General features: G+C 38.7%; 3 protein-coding genes across 3 annotated transcripts; all 3 read left to right on the forward strand.

Annotated features, from left to right (window-relative positions):
* The first annotated feature begins 4,688 nt into the window (after nucleotides 1-4,688).
* LOC148917742 (ABC transporter B family member 11-like) lies at nucleotides 4,689-7,323 on the forward strand. Its single transcript, XM_089050397.1, has 6 exons — nucleotides 4,689-5,084; nucleotides 5,367-5,421; nucleotides 5,541-5,716; nucleotides 5,835-6,056; nucleotides 6,199-6,327; nucleotides 7,201-7,323. The coding sequence occupies exons 1-6, from the start codon at nucleotides 4,839-4,841 to the stop codon at nucleotides 7,321-7,323; spliced, it is 951 nt and encodes a 316-aa protein (XP_088906523.1). The 5' UTR covers nucleotides 4,689-4,838.
* A 26-nt stretch (nucleotides 7,324-7,349) lies between these two features.
* On the forward strand, nucleotides 7,350-9,187 carry LOC148917743 (ABC transporter B family member 4-like). The gene is made up of 3 exons (XM_089051075.1): nucleotides 7,350-7,698; nucleotides 7,826-8,099; nucleotides 8,550-9,187. The coding sequence occupies exons 2-3, from the start codon at nucleotides 7,838-7,840 to the stop codon at nucleotides 9,170-9,172; spliced, it is 885 nt and encodes a 294-aa protein (XP_088907201.1). The 5' UTR covers nucleotides 7,350-7,698; nucleotides 7,826-7,837; the 3' UTR covers nucleotides 9,173-9,187.
* On the forward strand, nucleotides 9,153-11,344 carry LOC103342632 (ABC transporter B family member 11-like). Its single transcript, XM_089051074.1, has 5 exons — nucleotides 9,153-9,415; nucleotides 9,585-9,851; nucleotides 9,939-10,202; nucleotides 10,339-10,632; nucleotides 10,740-11,344. Exons 1-5 carry the CDS (start codon nucleotides 9,260-9,262, stop codon nucleotides 11,094-11,096), a joined length of 1,338 nt encoding a protein of 445 aa, XP_088907200.1. The 5' UTR covers nucleotides 9,153-9,259; the 3' UTR covers nucleotides 11,097-11,344.
* Nucleotides 11,345-16,722: the final 5,378 nt, after the last annotated feature.

A 16,722-nucleotide genomic window follows, 5' to 3' on the forward strand; every position in this document is an offset into this window, starting at 1 on the left:
TTTTCCAAAGTCTCCTTTTTTTTTTATTTTATCCCCCACATACAAAATTATGGGTTTGCCACTATCGAGAGCTAGGCATAGTGCAAAAGTGTCAGCTTGTAGAACATAAGTTGCACCTATCGATAGTGGAGAACATAGATTAAAAGGGGTGATGGGTAGTGGTGGAGGTGTGATTACGCCTGCAAGGGCCTTGGCCTTCCCAAAATTCTGAAATACTATACATATTGGCTTTGCATTGGACAACTCAAGATAACATATATATATATATATTAAAATAATGCTTATGGCCCCCACAATAAAGAGAATGATGGATTTACATTTCCCCTTCCAATTAAAAGGCTCTTTTCTTAGCAATATGACTAAGGCCCCGTTTGGGATTGCTTTTTTTCGCCAAACACCTGCTTCACTTTAAAGTTAAGTAGTTGTAGGGGACTTTTCTTCGCAATCAGAATCGGGCTGCCATGAAGGGAAGATGATGAAATTGTCCTATTTGCTGAGTTCGAAAATTAAGCCCAAAAATACTTCAAAATGGCAGCAGAGCCTTAGGAAGTATTTTGGTTACCTTCACCACCAAAAAATAACAATTTACTGAGTAATTTTTGTATGCTTACTGAGATAAACCTTTGAGCTGGCATAAGAGGCATGTGACATGAAAGCAAAATCAACATGAGTTTAGCACTGAGGGGAAATTTAGGCTTTCTTAGGGGGAAAAGGGAAGTGTTAAGGTGAGAAAGGAGAGATTTGTAGGAGATTTGGCTAGGAAAAGAGAAATGAAGAACAATGCTCTTCCGACAGCTTGACATATACTCTATCTGCCAGAAGAGAAGAATGGAGAAGAGGGTGAACAGTGCAGATTGCTGGGCTTATGCAAGTTAGAGAGAAAGCTTGCTCTCTGAATCTGGGTTGGTTTCATTGGGTAGAAGATGTCTCATTTTATAGCTACTGGAAATCATCCCTTCCCAAGAAACCCTAATGGTTTCTACCCATTTTGGCTAAGCTTTTCCATTTCTTTCTCTTCTCCTCCCTTTGCTTTTCCTATCTTGGTGAAATTTCCTCTGTCTATTCGCACAAAATCAGAAACTTTGGGAGCTCAAGGCCCCTTTCCCGCAGCTGTTCCAGTGGGAGGCTCCATTTTTAGCTATTTTTCTTCTTTTTTCCTTCCTCCTTTCTTGGCCAGATCTGATGAAGGAAAGGAAGTGGATATACATGCTGGTTCAAAGGGTGCTTCTGGCAGCTCGCAGGCTAATATTCTTTGGTTCCTTGAATGTTTCTTGCTTGGAACTTGCTCCCCTCATGTGTTGGAACCTCCAGCAGCTTTGTTCAATAAATCTTCATACCTCCCCCTTCGTGGCTTCTATTTTTCTAGCAAGGGGCTGAGGTTTTTGTGGCTTATTTTGGAGTTTTGTATGGGTCAGGGTGGTTCCTTAAGTAAGTGGGCTATTTAAAATGTTTGGGCTTTTTGGTTGAGTCAATAGGCTATTTTGATTGGGCTTATTTTTGGTTGGGTTATTTTCCCTTTTGTGCTCACTTATGTGTTTGGGCTTAAGAAATGGGCCAGTCCGAGACTCTAAACAACCCGAGACTTCCATTTCTCATCCCATCAATGGGCCTCATGTTGATTTATTACTATCCATACCACAACCCACTCAAGCAAGCCTCGGGTATTTGAGCGGCTTGGGCCCGCTTAGACTTGTAGCGTGGTTGGGTGCGAAATAACGATTTCGTCCTTGGCATGGCATGTCGCTTGACACGTTTTTAATTGTGATGCTTGATGAGATAATTAGCATGGATTTGTAGAGCTAATGCATTTTATAATCTTAATCTCGATTCCTAGTATAACGGATTATTTATTTGGCATGGCAAGTGGAGTATGACTCGTGCATGACGGATTTTCGTGTGCTCCAAATCGGGTCTTTTCTCAATAATATATCATTTTGGGCCAAGAATATATTCAAGCCCAACAATGGATTTTTTGGGCCTCAACATTAGCCCCCTTAATTATTAGGGCCATGGATAAGTGCTGGAATGGGCTGAATTATTAATCCCGACCCAAAATCAAATTCATAAGCTCCAGCAATTATTTGCGATTTCCCAGATACCAACTTCCTCCTTCTTCCTATTTATTATTTCTTCCTTCTTTTCCTTCTTCTTTATGCGTACCAGAGCAAACCTCTTTTTACCACTTTCCCCTTCTTTCTCTTTCCTTCCTCCAGTGAACTTAGAGAGAGAGAGATCAGGCAACAACCACCTATTTTCAGCCGCTGGAAGAGAGTTTGAGCCAAATCAGACTCCGTCATCCCCTATCTGAAGAAACCCGCTTGCCGCTTGCGAAGAGATTGTCTCTGTGCAGAATTTTCTTCCAAAATTCCCAATTCCTTCTCTCTTGGTGCATCTGAGGCTATCCTTTCAAGGATTAACAAGGTATGCCCCTTTCTCCTGCAATTTCTTGAATCTATTGAAGGGTTTGGTGGGTTCTTCATACCCATGGGTTTTGCTCTTTGTTTTGGCAGCGAAGCATCCACTCCTTTTGACCCATCCACCTTCTGTTGGAGTAATCGTTAGCAAGGAAGGGTTTGCATCAATTTTGGGGTTCTCCCATTTTTTGTTTCTTTCTTTTGCAAGTCTTTGGAAGGGTGCTTTGAAAGTGAGAGGAAAAGTCGCTGGTATGGATTGCTCCACTTTTCTTTTCTCTATTTTTCTTCCCCCTTTTTATCATGTGGTGGCCCCTTTTGAGCTGGTGAAAAGACTTAACTTTGCATGATGCGTTTTTTCTATGTAGGTGTATACGTCTCTAGCACAGGCGGGGAAGGTGAGTGCTAGAAGCTTTGACGTTTTGCTCTTTGGAACCTTCAATCTTCCACCTTCTAACTTGTATTTTTTTTTTTTGGGCTTCTGTTTTAGTCTTTCGGTAAATGACTCTGCCAATTTGAGTATTTGAGGAATAATTGTGGAGTTTGTTCTTGGCTGTGAGAAGTAGAAGTTGACAGGACGCAAGTCTTGCAATCCTTGATTTTTGTTTTGATGGAGAATTTGCTTGGCATGCTTATTGATTCACAAGATGAGAACTTTGTTTGTCATGAACTTAGGTCATAAATTGCATATTTGCTTAAACTCCTTTTTTGATTGAACTATATGCATCACGAGCATATGCTTGTACCTCTACAACCACTGCCATTGCCACCACTACCACCACCACCAGCTCCTCCACCTCTACCTCTACCTCCACAACCACCGCCACTGCCACCACTACCACCACCACATCCTTCTCCTCATCCTCGGCCACCACCACCTCCACCACCACCATCACCACCACCTTCAGCACTACCACCACAACCACCTCATCCTCCAAAACCTCCACACATCCACCACCACCACCACCACCACCATGCTGCCACTACCACCACCATGCTACCACTACTACCACCACCACCACCTCCACAACCACCATCCTCACCTCCACCACTACCACAACCACCAACTCCACCTTCATCACCACCACCACCTCCACTCTATCACTACCACTACCACCACATGATTAGTACATAACATTTTTAACATTATGTCTATTTTAGTCGTTATTCACAGTTACAACAATTTTATATTAAAATTTACCAAACGGTTTTGACACTTTTTTTTGTACTAACAACACTTTAAAAATATTGTTTACCAAATATGGAGCTGCTTTATTTTACAGCTAATTGTTTTCAAAGCACAACAAAAGCAACTTTTTAAAAAAGTGACAGTAATTCCAAACTGGGCCTAAGTTACTCTTGGATACCACCAACATAATTAATAAAAATGAAAAGAAACATCCAATCAAATCTTTCTTTCACAAGTATATTTAAGAAAATAGGAAATTAAAGATAATCGGTTATTTATTTATTTACAAGCTTAACACTAGGAAAGAGATCAACCCTAAACCCTAACATATTGCCATTCCCCCCCACCCACAACATAAAATCCTGGCTCCGCCACTGGTGATGGGGAACTTCAATCTAACCATGGTTTAAAAGAAATTATCACAAGGGGCTTTTTATTTAAAACGCCCCAGTGAACTTATTTACTAACCTAAAAGAAAAAGACGAGAAGAGAGGAGGGGGAGGAGGGGCAGTGACACTTTTTTCTCTTATTTTTCTTAGAGGAGGGGCAGTGACGCTTTTTTCTCTTATTTTTCTCATTAAAGAAAATCTTTTCCTGTTTTAGCTGTTTTTCTTTTGGAATAATACTAATCTTACCATATTTTTGTATACCACATTCCAATACCAACTTATGTGGTAGATGAGGTGACGGATCAATTAAAATTAATTTAACATTTTCTTTTCTTTTATGATTTATTGACACTTTTTAATTGATGTGATTGTCCACTTCATCTACCACGTAAGGTTGTATGAGAATGTGGTATACAAATGTGATAAGAGTAGCATTATCATATTTGGTGAAGAATTTTGAATTTGAATTAATGTGATGCTATGTATTTATAGATGGATGTAGTTGGTATGTGAAATTAAATTCCGGTTTTTAACTTAATTAGGTTGAGTTCTGAAAGAGGGAATCCATATATTTGTGCAGTATGAATATTAGAGTGTATTGTATACAATAATTAGTGTGATGTATATTACAGGACTTATAAGGAAACTACATATATACAGCTGTAATTGAGAGAATGGTGATATACAAAATCTGCTAATTAATCCAATCCTTGATTTGGTAACAACAAAAAATCAATACCCCTACTTACTGAGACATCAAAATTCTGGTGGTTGGTTGGTAATAATAATACAACATCAAAAGACCAAGTAGTAGTAGTAGAAGAAGAAGAAGAAGAGAGGGGGTCTAGCATGAAGAACAGGGATCACGACAAGAGCAGCAATGGAGGAGAGGAAAAAACTGAAAGAGTTGCATTTGTGAAGTTATTTTCGTTTGCAGATAAGACTGATATTATGTTGATGATGCTCATCGGCACGATTGGTGCCATGGGGAACGGTTCATGTATGCCGATTATGACGATACTGGTCGGGGAGATGAGTGATTCTTTTGGAACTAATCAAAACAATACACACATAGGACTTAGTGTTGTTTCCAAGGTAAACTTATGTTTCACAAGTCTACAGACAAGTTACAACCTGAGTTCTAACCTTCATCACTGGAAAAACGTCTAGTTTTATTTACATTATCAACTTCTTTTTTAATTTACGAGGTGAAATATTTAAGTTCCAGAAAATCCTGTTTGACTTCTGGAGCTCAGGTGTTTTTTTTATACATATATTTTGTTTCAAGGTATTCATATCATAATTATAACAAGATCTCTTCCTCTATTGATTCGATGAACATTTTGATGATCACGTACTTATCTTGGAAAATTGTAGGTCTCTCTAAAATTTGGGTATTTGGCTATCTGGGCAGCTGTGGCTGCAACTCTTCGTAAGTACATATCATAAGTTTTTGTTTTTGATAATGCAATGCATAGAGAAATTCTTTCTTCTATATATTAATTGAGCATTTGAACTGATTGATAAACCCCTTTGTTTTTTGTTCAATAGAGGTCGGTTGCTGGATGGTAACAGGGGAAAGACAAGCTGCAAGGATAAGGGCTTTGCATTTGAAAGCAATATTGAGACAAGATGTTGCTTTCTTTGACATGGAAACAAACAGTGGAGAGGTCGTTGGGAGAATGTCCGGTGACACTGTTCTCATACAAAATGCCATGGGTGAGAAGGTACGTCTACTAGTACAAGAAATAAAAATAAAAATCAGCTGGAAATGGAATGGAAGAACAGAAACCTTGAAATGTGTTACTCTTCTTATAATAATGTAACAACAACTTGTTGGTGCAGGTTGGGAAATTTGTCCAGCTATTTTCAACATTCATTGCAGGGTTTATAATAGCATTCATCAAAGTGCGGCCTCTTACCCTTGTCATGTTATCCTGTGTTCCTCTGCTTGTGGCAGCTGGTGCATCCATATCCTTCATTGTAACCAAGATGGCATCCCATGGACAGAATGCTTACGCAAAAGCAGCAAACGTTCTTGATCAGACGATAGGCTCCATTAGAACTGTATGTAGTCACATAACGTACATTTATTTGCCTTGGAGCTAGTTATTGGAATAATTAATTTCTTTTAAATTATTTATGTGACCAACCAAGAATATATATGATGATGTTTTTCATTTGATTGGTTCCTATATCATATATCTAGGTTGCATCCTTTACTGGAGAGAAGAAAGCTATTACAAGTTATAGTAAAAATCTTGTGGATGCTTACAAATCAGGTGTTCATGAAGGTTCGGCTGCTGGTTTTGTTCTTTTCTTATGCCTTGGCTGTATGGTTTGGTTCAAGAATGATAAGGGAAAAAGGATATTCCGGGGGTGTGAATGTGATTCTTGCTGTTTTGACTACTGTTTGTACAAATTTCCTCACGAGGATATTCGCCTAAGATTCCTTCGTCTTCTCCACTTCTCTTTCTCCCTGCAAAACAGATCGGGTAAAAGGACCACACCCGGGTGTTGGCCAAAGGCCCTCCGATGCCTAAGTTAGGTAGGGTATTTCAAGGAAAACCGGGTGGCCGGAGCCGTGTGTGGTGGCCGGAGCCTTGTGTCAGAGAGAGAAAGAAAGTGGTGGCTAGGGTTTGTGAGAAATAATTTCTGCAGAGTTTGTAGGAATTTAGACGTACCTTCACCTTTGTGCGTAGCCAAGTATTTATAATGGTCTCGGAGATTAGGGTTTCAGAGGAATAATTCCATAGATGGAAGGGAATTATTCCTCCCCTATTTGGAATTGATTTGATTAATTAGGGATTTGATTTATTTGGGTAAATCAAATCCCTAATCGTGGTAGGTATCAGATCAAATCCCAATTTAATTAGGTAACTCCTCATTTAATTGGGAATTGGGGTAGGAATCAAATCAATTCCCAACTTAATTAGGTAATTCTCAATTTAATTGGGTAACTCCCAATTAAATTGAGTAACTCCCAATTAGGTTGAGTAATTCCCAATTAGGTCAAATAATCCCCAAATGGAAGGAATTATTCGACCTAGGGTTTTGATTTAATTGGTTCCCACAACTACATCCATGTAAGCTCCACTCTTAACTTTCAAATTTCGTCCCTTTATGTTTTAATTTGTTTTTTTTTCTTAATAATTTGATAATTTTCTTTCTTTTGAAACTATTTGGGATATGAGTTGGGTCTCTGGGGTAGGCATCAACGTGCTTCAGTGCATTCGCCGCTGGTCAAGTTGCAGCATTTAAGATGTTTGAGACTATTAGGATGCCAGAGATTGATGCCTATGACGAAAAAGGAAAGACATTCGTGGAGATATAGAGTTGAGAGAGGATTTTTCAGTTATCCAGCCAGACCAGATGAACAAATATTCGATGGGTTCTCACTTTATATCCCTAGTGGCACCACCGCAGCTTTGGTTGGAGAAAGTGGAAGTGGGAAGTCAACAGTCATCAGTCTGATAGAGCGGCTTTATGATCCAAGAGCTGGTGAAGTTTTGATAGTGGTATAAACCTAAAAGAATTTCAGCTGAAATGGATTCGGAGTAAAATTGGTCTTGTCAGCCAGGAACCTGTACTGTTTGCATCCAACATTAAGGAAAATATTGCCTATGGAAAAGATGGTGCTATTCTTGAAGAGATAGAAGCAGCAGCTCAACTTGCAAATGCTGCTAAATTTATTGACAAACTGCCCCAGGTTCTAATTTATTTGCTCTAGCTAGCTCATTTTGATTGAACTGTACATATATATACACGCATGATCACCATAAGAACATAATATAGGCTTACTTCACTTTGGAATTGCATATATATTTCGTGTTCAGGGGTTTGACACCATGGTGGGTGAGCATGGAACTCAGCTGTCTGGTGGGCAGAAGCAGAGAATTGCTATAGCAAGAGCAGTTTTGAAAGATCCACGAATTTTACTTCTGGATGAAGCTACAAGTGCACTTGATGCAGAATCTGAAAGGATAGTTCAAGAAGCATTGGACAGGATTATGGTAAACCGAACTAGTGTTATTGTTGCTCATCGTTTGAGCACGGTGGGGAACGCGGATACAATTGCAATCATTCATAAAGGAAAGATGGTTGAAAGAGGTATTCTATCTAATAAGGTCATTCATAGCACATTATTTTTATTCTCATAATTAAATTATGCTGCTTTATGCACACTATCTCATAATTATTTCTGCAGAATTAACTTAGAGGATGATGTAAAAGAAAATCACTTTTTTCATTTTGTTTAAGATGGTATAGAAAATCAAACTGCCTGCATGCCTAATATGCATTTCCTGCTTCTTTCCCATCTATACATCTTTTCTGTGGACAGACTAGTTGGGGATTGACACTTAGAGTGCAGACGTACTGCTTAAAAATAATGTGAAAGGCAACAGGAAGTCCACTGCTGCTGCAGTTAATTATTATCTACTACGGTGAAGAGAAACAGCAGTATATATTCACAATGGAAAGATATACACAGAGGCCGTTAGCTCTGATCGGTACTTTCTGTATATAACAATTAACAGTAAATTTTTGTCAACTGATCAGGCTCGCACTCAGACTTACTCAAGGATCCTGAAGGAGCATACTCTCAACTTATACGCTTGCAAGAAGTAAACAAGGGATCAGAACAAATAGCAGAAGCTCAAAACAAATCCGAAATTACTATGAAATGTTTTAGACAGTTGAGTCAAAGGATGGCGTTAGTAAGATCCTTAAGTCGGAATTCCTCTGTTGGTAGCATGCATGAGGACAATACATTGCAGGCAGACCCAGAAGCCCCTGCCCTGCCATTAGAGCAACCTCCGAAGATCACAATGCACCGTCTTGCTGCCCTCAATAAGCCCGAGATTCCAGTGCTTCGTATTGGAACTGTAGCTGCAATCATCAGTGGTGTTATGATTCCAATTTTTGGTTTGCTTTTGTCCAAGGTAGTAAAGACTTTCTATGAACCACCTCGTCAACAAAAGAAAGATTCAGAGAAAGTGGTTCTTATTCCAGTGCTTCTATGTCCAAGCCCGAGATTCCAGTGCTTCTTATTCCAGTGCTCCTTGCAGGCAGACCCAGCAAGGGAATACTTCTTTTCTGTGGCTGGTAGTAAGTTAATTGAACGTATCAGATTGATTTGTTTCGAGAAAGTGGTTCACATGGAGGTTGGGTGGTTTGATTAGGCTGGGAACTCAAGTGGTGCAATTGGTGCCAGGCTCTCAGCAGATGCCGCTCTAGTGCGGGCCCTAGTAGGAGACACACTAGCTCAGATGGTTAGTAGCATTGCCACTGCAGCTGCAGGTTTGTTCATTGGTTTTACTGCATGTTGGCAGCTGGCATTCATTTTACTCGCATTGATTCCTCTGATCGGAATTAACGGATATGTTCAAGCAAATTTCATGAGAGGATTCAGTGCAGATGCAAAGGTATGATCTATAGCTCCCTGAAAGTAAAAGCTTTCTCATTTAAATACAGTTAGAGTTTGTCCACATTTACATTTTCAAGTGCCAATTCTGGATTATTAGAACATTTCACAATTTGTAAATTCAAATCCCTTCTTTCTTCTAACAATCAAGATGTATTAAATGGTTGCAGATGATGTATGATGAAGCAAGCCAAGTTGCAAATGATGCAGTTGGGAGCATAAGAACAGTTGCTTCTTTCTGTGCTGAAGAAAAGGTAATGGACCTATACAGAAGGATATGTGAAGGCCCTACGGAGGCAGCCAAAAGACAAGGCTTGATCAGTGGAATAGGATTTGGAATATCTTTCTTCTCTCTGTTTTGTGTCTATGCAACCTGTTTCTATGCTGGAGCTAAACTTGTTGAGGCTGGAAAAACAACATTTCCACACGTTTTCCAAGTAATTATTCACTCCATTCATCAAATAGTTTTTAAAACAAGACCAAAGCATATGTAGATGGTTTTAAGATGTGTATTTGGCCTGCAGGTTTTTTATGCTTTAACCATGGCAGCTATGGGAATTTCTCAGTCCAGCTCCTTTGCTATTGATTCTAGTAAAGCCAAGAATGCTGCTGCTTCCATATTTGCAATAATAGACAGGAAGTCAAAGATAGACTCTAGTGACGAGTCTGGTGTGAAATTGGACAGCGTAAAGGGAGAGATTGAGCTTCACCGTGTAATCTTTAAATATCCATCTAGGCCAGACATACAGATTTTCCGAGACCTAAGTTTGACTATTCATTGTGGCAATGTAAGCATTTCATCATTGATTTGGATTTCAATTCTGTTATTTTAAAAAAATTAAATTTACTATCTATATTTTAGTTTGATGACATGTTGAAGTGTAGGTCTTCATATAGTGGTTCTTTTGCGAATATCTTTTGCAGACAGTTGCCTTGGTTGGAGAAAGTGGGAGTGGAAAATCCTCAGTAGTAGCATTGTTGCAAAGATTTTATGATCCCGATTCAGGTCATATCACACTTGATGGAATTGAACTTGGAAAATTCCAATTGAAATGGTTAAGGCAACAGATGGGGCTTGTGAACCAAGAACCTGCTTTATTTAACGACACCATTCATTCCAACATTGCATATGGAAAAGATGGAGATGCAACTGAGGCCGAAATTATAGCTGCATCAGAGTTAGCCAATGCCTACAGGTTCATTAGTAGCTTAGGACAGGTTAGAACATTAATGCATTATAATAAATGTTTTTGGGTACAAGTCAACTGATCTTAGTGATAACTTATAATAGATTGTTGCAACATTAATCCGAATGCATTATGCAGGGGTTTGACACCATAGTAGGAGAACGAGGAGTGCAACTGTCTGGGGGACAGAAGCAACGCATAGCCATTGCGCGTGCTATAATCAAGAGGCCCAAGATGTTACTCTTAGATGAAGCTACAAGTGCACTCGATGCTGAATCTGAGAGAGTGGTTCAAGATGCATTAGACGGAGTGATGGTAAACCGGACCACAGTGGTGGTTGCCCGTAGACTATCCACAATCAAGAATGCTAATGTGATCGCAGTGGTGAAAAATGGGGTTATCATAGAGAGAGGCAAGCATGATACTTTGATGAATATCTCGGATGGATCTTATGCATCCTTAGTTGCTCTTCATATGAGCGCTTCAACTGCATGAGATTCTTGTACATCTTTCTTTTTCCTTGTAATGGTTTGGTTTAAGTCTGCCACCTTTTCTTTTCTCACCAAAGACTAAAGAGAACTGCATGAGTCTTCAACAGGTCATTACTTGTTTTTTTGTTGTTGTTGCAGATCAAACATCTTCTTCAGCAGCTTCCCTTGTTCATCAATTCGCAACTTTAAATTTCACTGAATCTGTTCGTACAAGTAAATAAATGAAATTGAAATATTAGAATGTAACCAGAAGTACATGGCATTGTGTTTTCTATTAGTCCTCTGCAACATCAATGTCTTCCAAGTTCAGAGATCTCTTTTTACGGGCACAAAGACAAGCCCTGAGAATTCCTATAACTGATTTGGCTAATGTTATGAGTTGCAAACCAGTTTACAGTTATTAACCCCAACAAGGACTCTAATGCAGAGTAAAATACATGTGGAAACAAGAAATTAAATGGATCTAGCATATATAAAAATCATATAATCTTGAGACACTACTGAGATCTCATCTATGCACCTGTAATTGATATGGTTGTCCACTTCATCTACCACATAAGGTGGTATGAGAATGTGGTATACAAATGTTGTAAGAGTAGCATTACCACATTTGGTGAAGAATTTTGAATTAGAATTAATGTGATGCTATGTATTGATAGATGGATGTAGTTGGTATGTGAAATTAAATTCCTATTTGTAACTTAATTAGGTTGAGTTCTCAAGGAGGGAATTCATATATTTGTGAAGGCTTAAGTTAGCAAAATGGTCCCTGAGATTAGCGAAATTATCACATTATGTTTTTGTGACATTAATAGTCCTTAACATTACCTAGTGTTGTGAAATGATTGCAAGCGCACAATCCGCACAAGTAATATAGAGATAAGTGAAGTGTCGTTCCTACGAAGACTGTAATTTCCTTTTAATTACCAATTATGATTAATGCATAAGTTTATTTAAACAGTTAATTAGGAGGATTGATTGATTTAATTAAACTAAAACAGTTATGAAAAATAGCAATTTAATTAAAGATATGGAAAATCAAGTTGATGAAACACTAGAGCATCTGATTTCACCATCACCAATGCCACTTAATTCTTATAGCCAATTAACCCTAAATACTAACCATATTGACAGTTGGTTTCTCCTAATTCATTTGATAACCCCTTTCGAGCTCAACCAAAAGTATTCTTAATTAACAACCTTTTCTCCCTTGAGCAACGGATTTAAAAAATCAAAAACCCATTAAGTTCTATGAGAACCTGCAAGAAAGCTGCATGAGTCATGTTAGTCCCTCTCGGGCACTTATTCAAGACATGGTATTTGTTACGATAAGCAAACACAAAACATCTCCTCTCGGTCTTCGTTTGGATCATCAAATCAATTAAATATTGGCCAGATATTCAAAGCATTAAGAACAGTAACAAATACTCAACATGGAATAGTAATCAGACATTAATATAACTATAAAAATTAAGTATTCACAGTTAGGCTACATCGTAGCCCTAGCAAGGAAAATTAGTTCATGACAAAAGAAAAGATAAACAAGAGAATTGTTGTCATAAAACCGATTTAGCCGATGGGTCATCTTTGGATTCTCCACAACACCTTTGTGAGCTCCAAAAGCACTGTGACAACAAATTCTTAGCTCTCTCTCTGATATATTTGTGGGTGTATATATGAAAGTTTTATATGGGGAGATGATAAATGATATGTGGCTCCTCATTAGAGAGAGTTTAGGGTGACCTTATATAGTGTAAAACAACTAAACCCTACTCTAAAAATGTTCGGAAAAACTCTGCTAAAGCAAAACAAAATCCCAGACAATTAAGGGAATAAACTAGGAAAGAATCCTTCTTTGACTTGGAAACACGTTAGCCAACTTGCCCACACGTTTTGGGGTTTTTCCACTTCCTATAAAATTCTGAAAAAATATGAGAAACGTAGCTTGATCTCTAAGCTTTCCAAGCATATATCACATGCCACTAGGAAAAATCGGAAAGGTCTTCAAATCTTCAATCTTCCACAGCAGTGCAGTTCTAACGGGATTTTAACTTAGGCTGTCTTGATTTGTAAGTCTGGAGCAGTTGGCTTGGTAGAAAATTATGAAATTTTGATACAATGATCTTCAATGTCTTAGCTTTCTTCAACAATTGGCCTTGCGCTAAAATTCATTCGAAAAGTCAATTTTTAGTCGAAATCCTTCCAATAGCGCAGAATAGCTGAAAATAAGGAAAGTAAGGTAATAATGCTCTTTTTAATTAACTTTCCCTACAAAAACCAAATATAAAGGTATAAAAATATAAGAAATAATGCACTTATCGCCTAGTATACAAGAAATTATAGAGTAGTACTGTATTACCACATCAGCTAATGATACTCCCATTCAAAATATGTCATGTGTCTTTATTTTTTAACAACTCAAATTTTATTTTACAACTGGACTTTAACCTAATTTTTACCCTTTAAAATAAAATTAAGAAAATAAACAATGGAAAAAAAAAATAGCCACAGCCCACCCGAACAAGCCTACCCCGCACCGCCGCTCTAGTTTAGGGCTCCCTCTCTTTTATCTTCCTCCCTCCATCTCTCTCTCTCTCTCTCTCTCTCTCTATGTGTGTTGCTGTTCTGCAATTTTCTCAACCTTTTGGTGACTACGCCAAGATCCATGTATATTTTATCATTGATTAAGGTCTCACTAGCAGATGTGAAGAAGGTTGGGATGGGAGGTGGGTCTGTAACAAACAGGCTACAAATCGACTAGAATGAAATTGATATGGAAAGGGTTGATTGTTATTGGATCTAATATCTCCATCAGATATTAAGATTCATTGAAAATGATGACGAAGTTTCCTGGTTGCAACAATTTATTAGGCTATGGGGATTTGGTTCTCTTACTTGTGTTACTAATGACTGTTGATGGCAGTCGGAAGAAGACGACAGAGGGGTGGCGTGCGGGTAGAATTGCTCGATATTCTCCTTTCTTTTTTATTTTTCTAATTTATTTCAGCGGATAAAACTTACGTCCAGCTGTAACAAAGAATAATTAATTTATTAAAAAAATTACATATGGCATATTTTGAGTGGGAGTATCACTAGCTAATGTGGTAATAAGGTACCACTCTATAATTTCTCCTAGTATACATCAAAATAGTATTACCGTTAGAAACTCTATTAAATTGCTGACGTGGAAGGTAAATGGGCTCCACATCTCCAATGACGTCGTGACACATGTATAAGATAAAATATATTTTTAAAACCATTAAAAAATTTAAAATTGAAGAAAAAAGTTGATTTTTTTTTCCCATCCCCCTCTGCCCTCTCTCTACTCTCACCCCATCCCAACCCACAACCCATGACACAATAGCATCCTCAACCCCTACCCTCTCCTCTCTCCATATGACTTCCAATGGCCCTTCACCACCACCGCTCCTCCCCTCTGTTTTGTTGTCTCCCCAACAACCTCCCCACCACCTCTGTTAATTTCAATACCTCCACATTCCGAAAAAGCTCACAGTCAATCCAAGCCTTTCAGAAACAATCGAAAGGTAAAATTATTGATCATGATTCATAAATGGCACCTTACAGCCTCCCATCTCAACCTTTTTCCAAATTCACACAAAATCCATCAACCAAAACATCCAAATAATTCAATCTTAAACACTTGGGTTTGTAAAAAACTATCAAAACTAGATAAAATCGATAGCATTTGGGGTAGGAGGTCGTGGGGGACAAAAAAACACCATATGGGAGGGTGGGGGGAAGGGGCCATTGGAAGTTGTTGAGGCCCAAAAAAGTTACGGGAAGCCCAAAGACATTTAAAGCCCAAAATAACATATATTGTCGGTCATGCGTTAATCCAAGCTGTATTTTGGGATTTAATTCATTAAATAAATATAGAAATAGCATACATGCCATGCCAAACTAATAATACATTTTTCTCATGCCAATCACCTATCAAGCTCACATGAACCCAAGTCATGTGGTTTATGGGGCTTGCATGAGGGATTGTGGTGTGGAAGGTTATGAAGGTCCATGAGGCCCACGAAGCTCTTGGATAATAGAGACTTTGGGCTAGCTACTTGGGAGCACCAAAGTCCAAGCCCATTACTTAGAGTTCTCCAATGTGGGTGAGTAAATAAGATATTTTTCAAGCACTTCCTTTTACCTATAGGAAATAGTCATTTTCCAAATACCTAGCTTTACCCATTGGAAACAAGCTTTTGAGCACTTCCTATTACCCACTGGAAACAAGTAGTTTCTAGTGCTTCCTTTTACCCATAAAAATAATCAGTTTGTGGTACCTAGCTTTACATGCTGAAAAATAGTATGCCCCAGTGCTCCCTTTTAACCACTGGAAATATGCTGGTTCCAACACCTCCATTTACCTATCGGAAATAAAGGAAAACCCTCACCCTCTATAAATTGGCATTCATGGCTTAAGCAAAGGGAACCAATTTTTCTTCGGCCAACACTTCTTACTTGGCTGAAGCATCCCAGCAGCCATCAACCCTTCTTGGTTGTTGCAAGCTTCTCAGCAACCATGAGAACTCACCTTTCCTTAGTTGTTGCTAGTATTCCAGTAGCCTTCATAGTCATTCCTCAGCTATCACAACCATGTCTTCTACTTTCTCACCCTTGAAATCCATCATCTTCTCCATAAAGCCTCACCAAGCATAACTCCAAGCTTTTCTTTCCTTCCAAGCTTTAAACATCATAGCTTTCAAACCTCAAGCTTTTCCTTACATCATCCTTCTCTTGAAACTCTTAAATCCCCATAGCTATAGCCACACACAACAAATTATCAACACCAAACTCAAATATATCAAACACCAAGCTGAGCACATGCATTCTCATTTGCTAAACTTGTGGGTCTTTAGCTCCCACACTCCAAGCTCTCATGCCAAGCTCATATAATCTCATATCAACATCAGCAAGTCATCTTCAACTCTTTGTCGAGCTGTCGGAAACATCAACACAAAATACGCATTCTTTGGAAGAAGAACAAAGTACTCCCCTGGGACTTGCTTCTCCCTCGGGGTACTTTGGGCCTAGTTCTTGCTAACTCAGAAAAAGGGGCATTGAAAGCTTGATTCATCACTCTATGGCGGTCCAAGAATCAATAAGCCCGGATGAGCCTTCCGACGAAAAAGACCCCAACATAAATGGCGACTCTGCTGGGGACTAGGCCATTATTCTTACAGCGGCTTCTCCACACAAGATTTAAGTCAGTCGATGCAAGATACCAAAGATAAGAGTGTTTCCTCCTTTGTTTCTCTTTCTTAGCCATATGCCCTGTAGAACAACCCAAAAAAAAATTGTTCGTAACATTTTCTCTTTCTCTGTTTCTTAGATCTATGTTCTCAAGCTAAACGAAATCTTATGGAAGGGCCACTGAGGTACCAGAGACACCAAAGCAAACTCCACAACTGTCCCTAAATCCAAATAACTTGGGGGCTTCATGCCAAGCAAATTTGATGCAAAATCAAAGAAAAGGTTTTCAAACTTGAGAGAAACAGAGCATACTGACAGAGAAGAGAAATGAAAGCTTGAGCAGAAGAAGGTTGAGCTCAACATCCATTCACAGACTAAGCGAGCCCTGCCGTTCACCTCTCCACCATGAAACATCATCA

The sequence above is a fragment of the Prunus mume genome, linkage group LG4 (genome assembly GCF_029339155.1).
Source record: "Prunus mume cultivar Tortuosa linkage group LG4, ASM2933915v1, whole genome shotgun sequence".
Lineage (NCBI taxonomy): Eukaryota > Viridiplantae > Streptophyta > Magnoliopsida > Rosales > Rosaceae > Prunus > Prunus mume.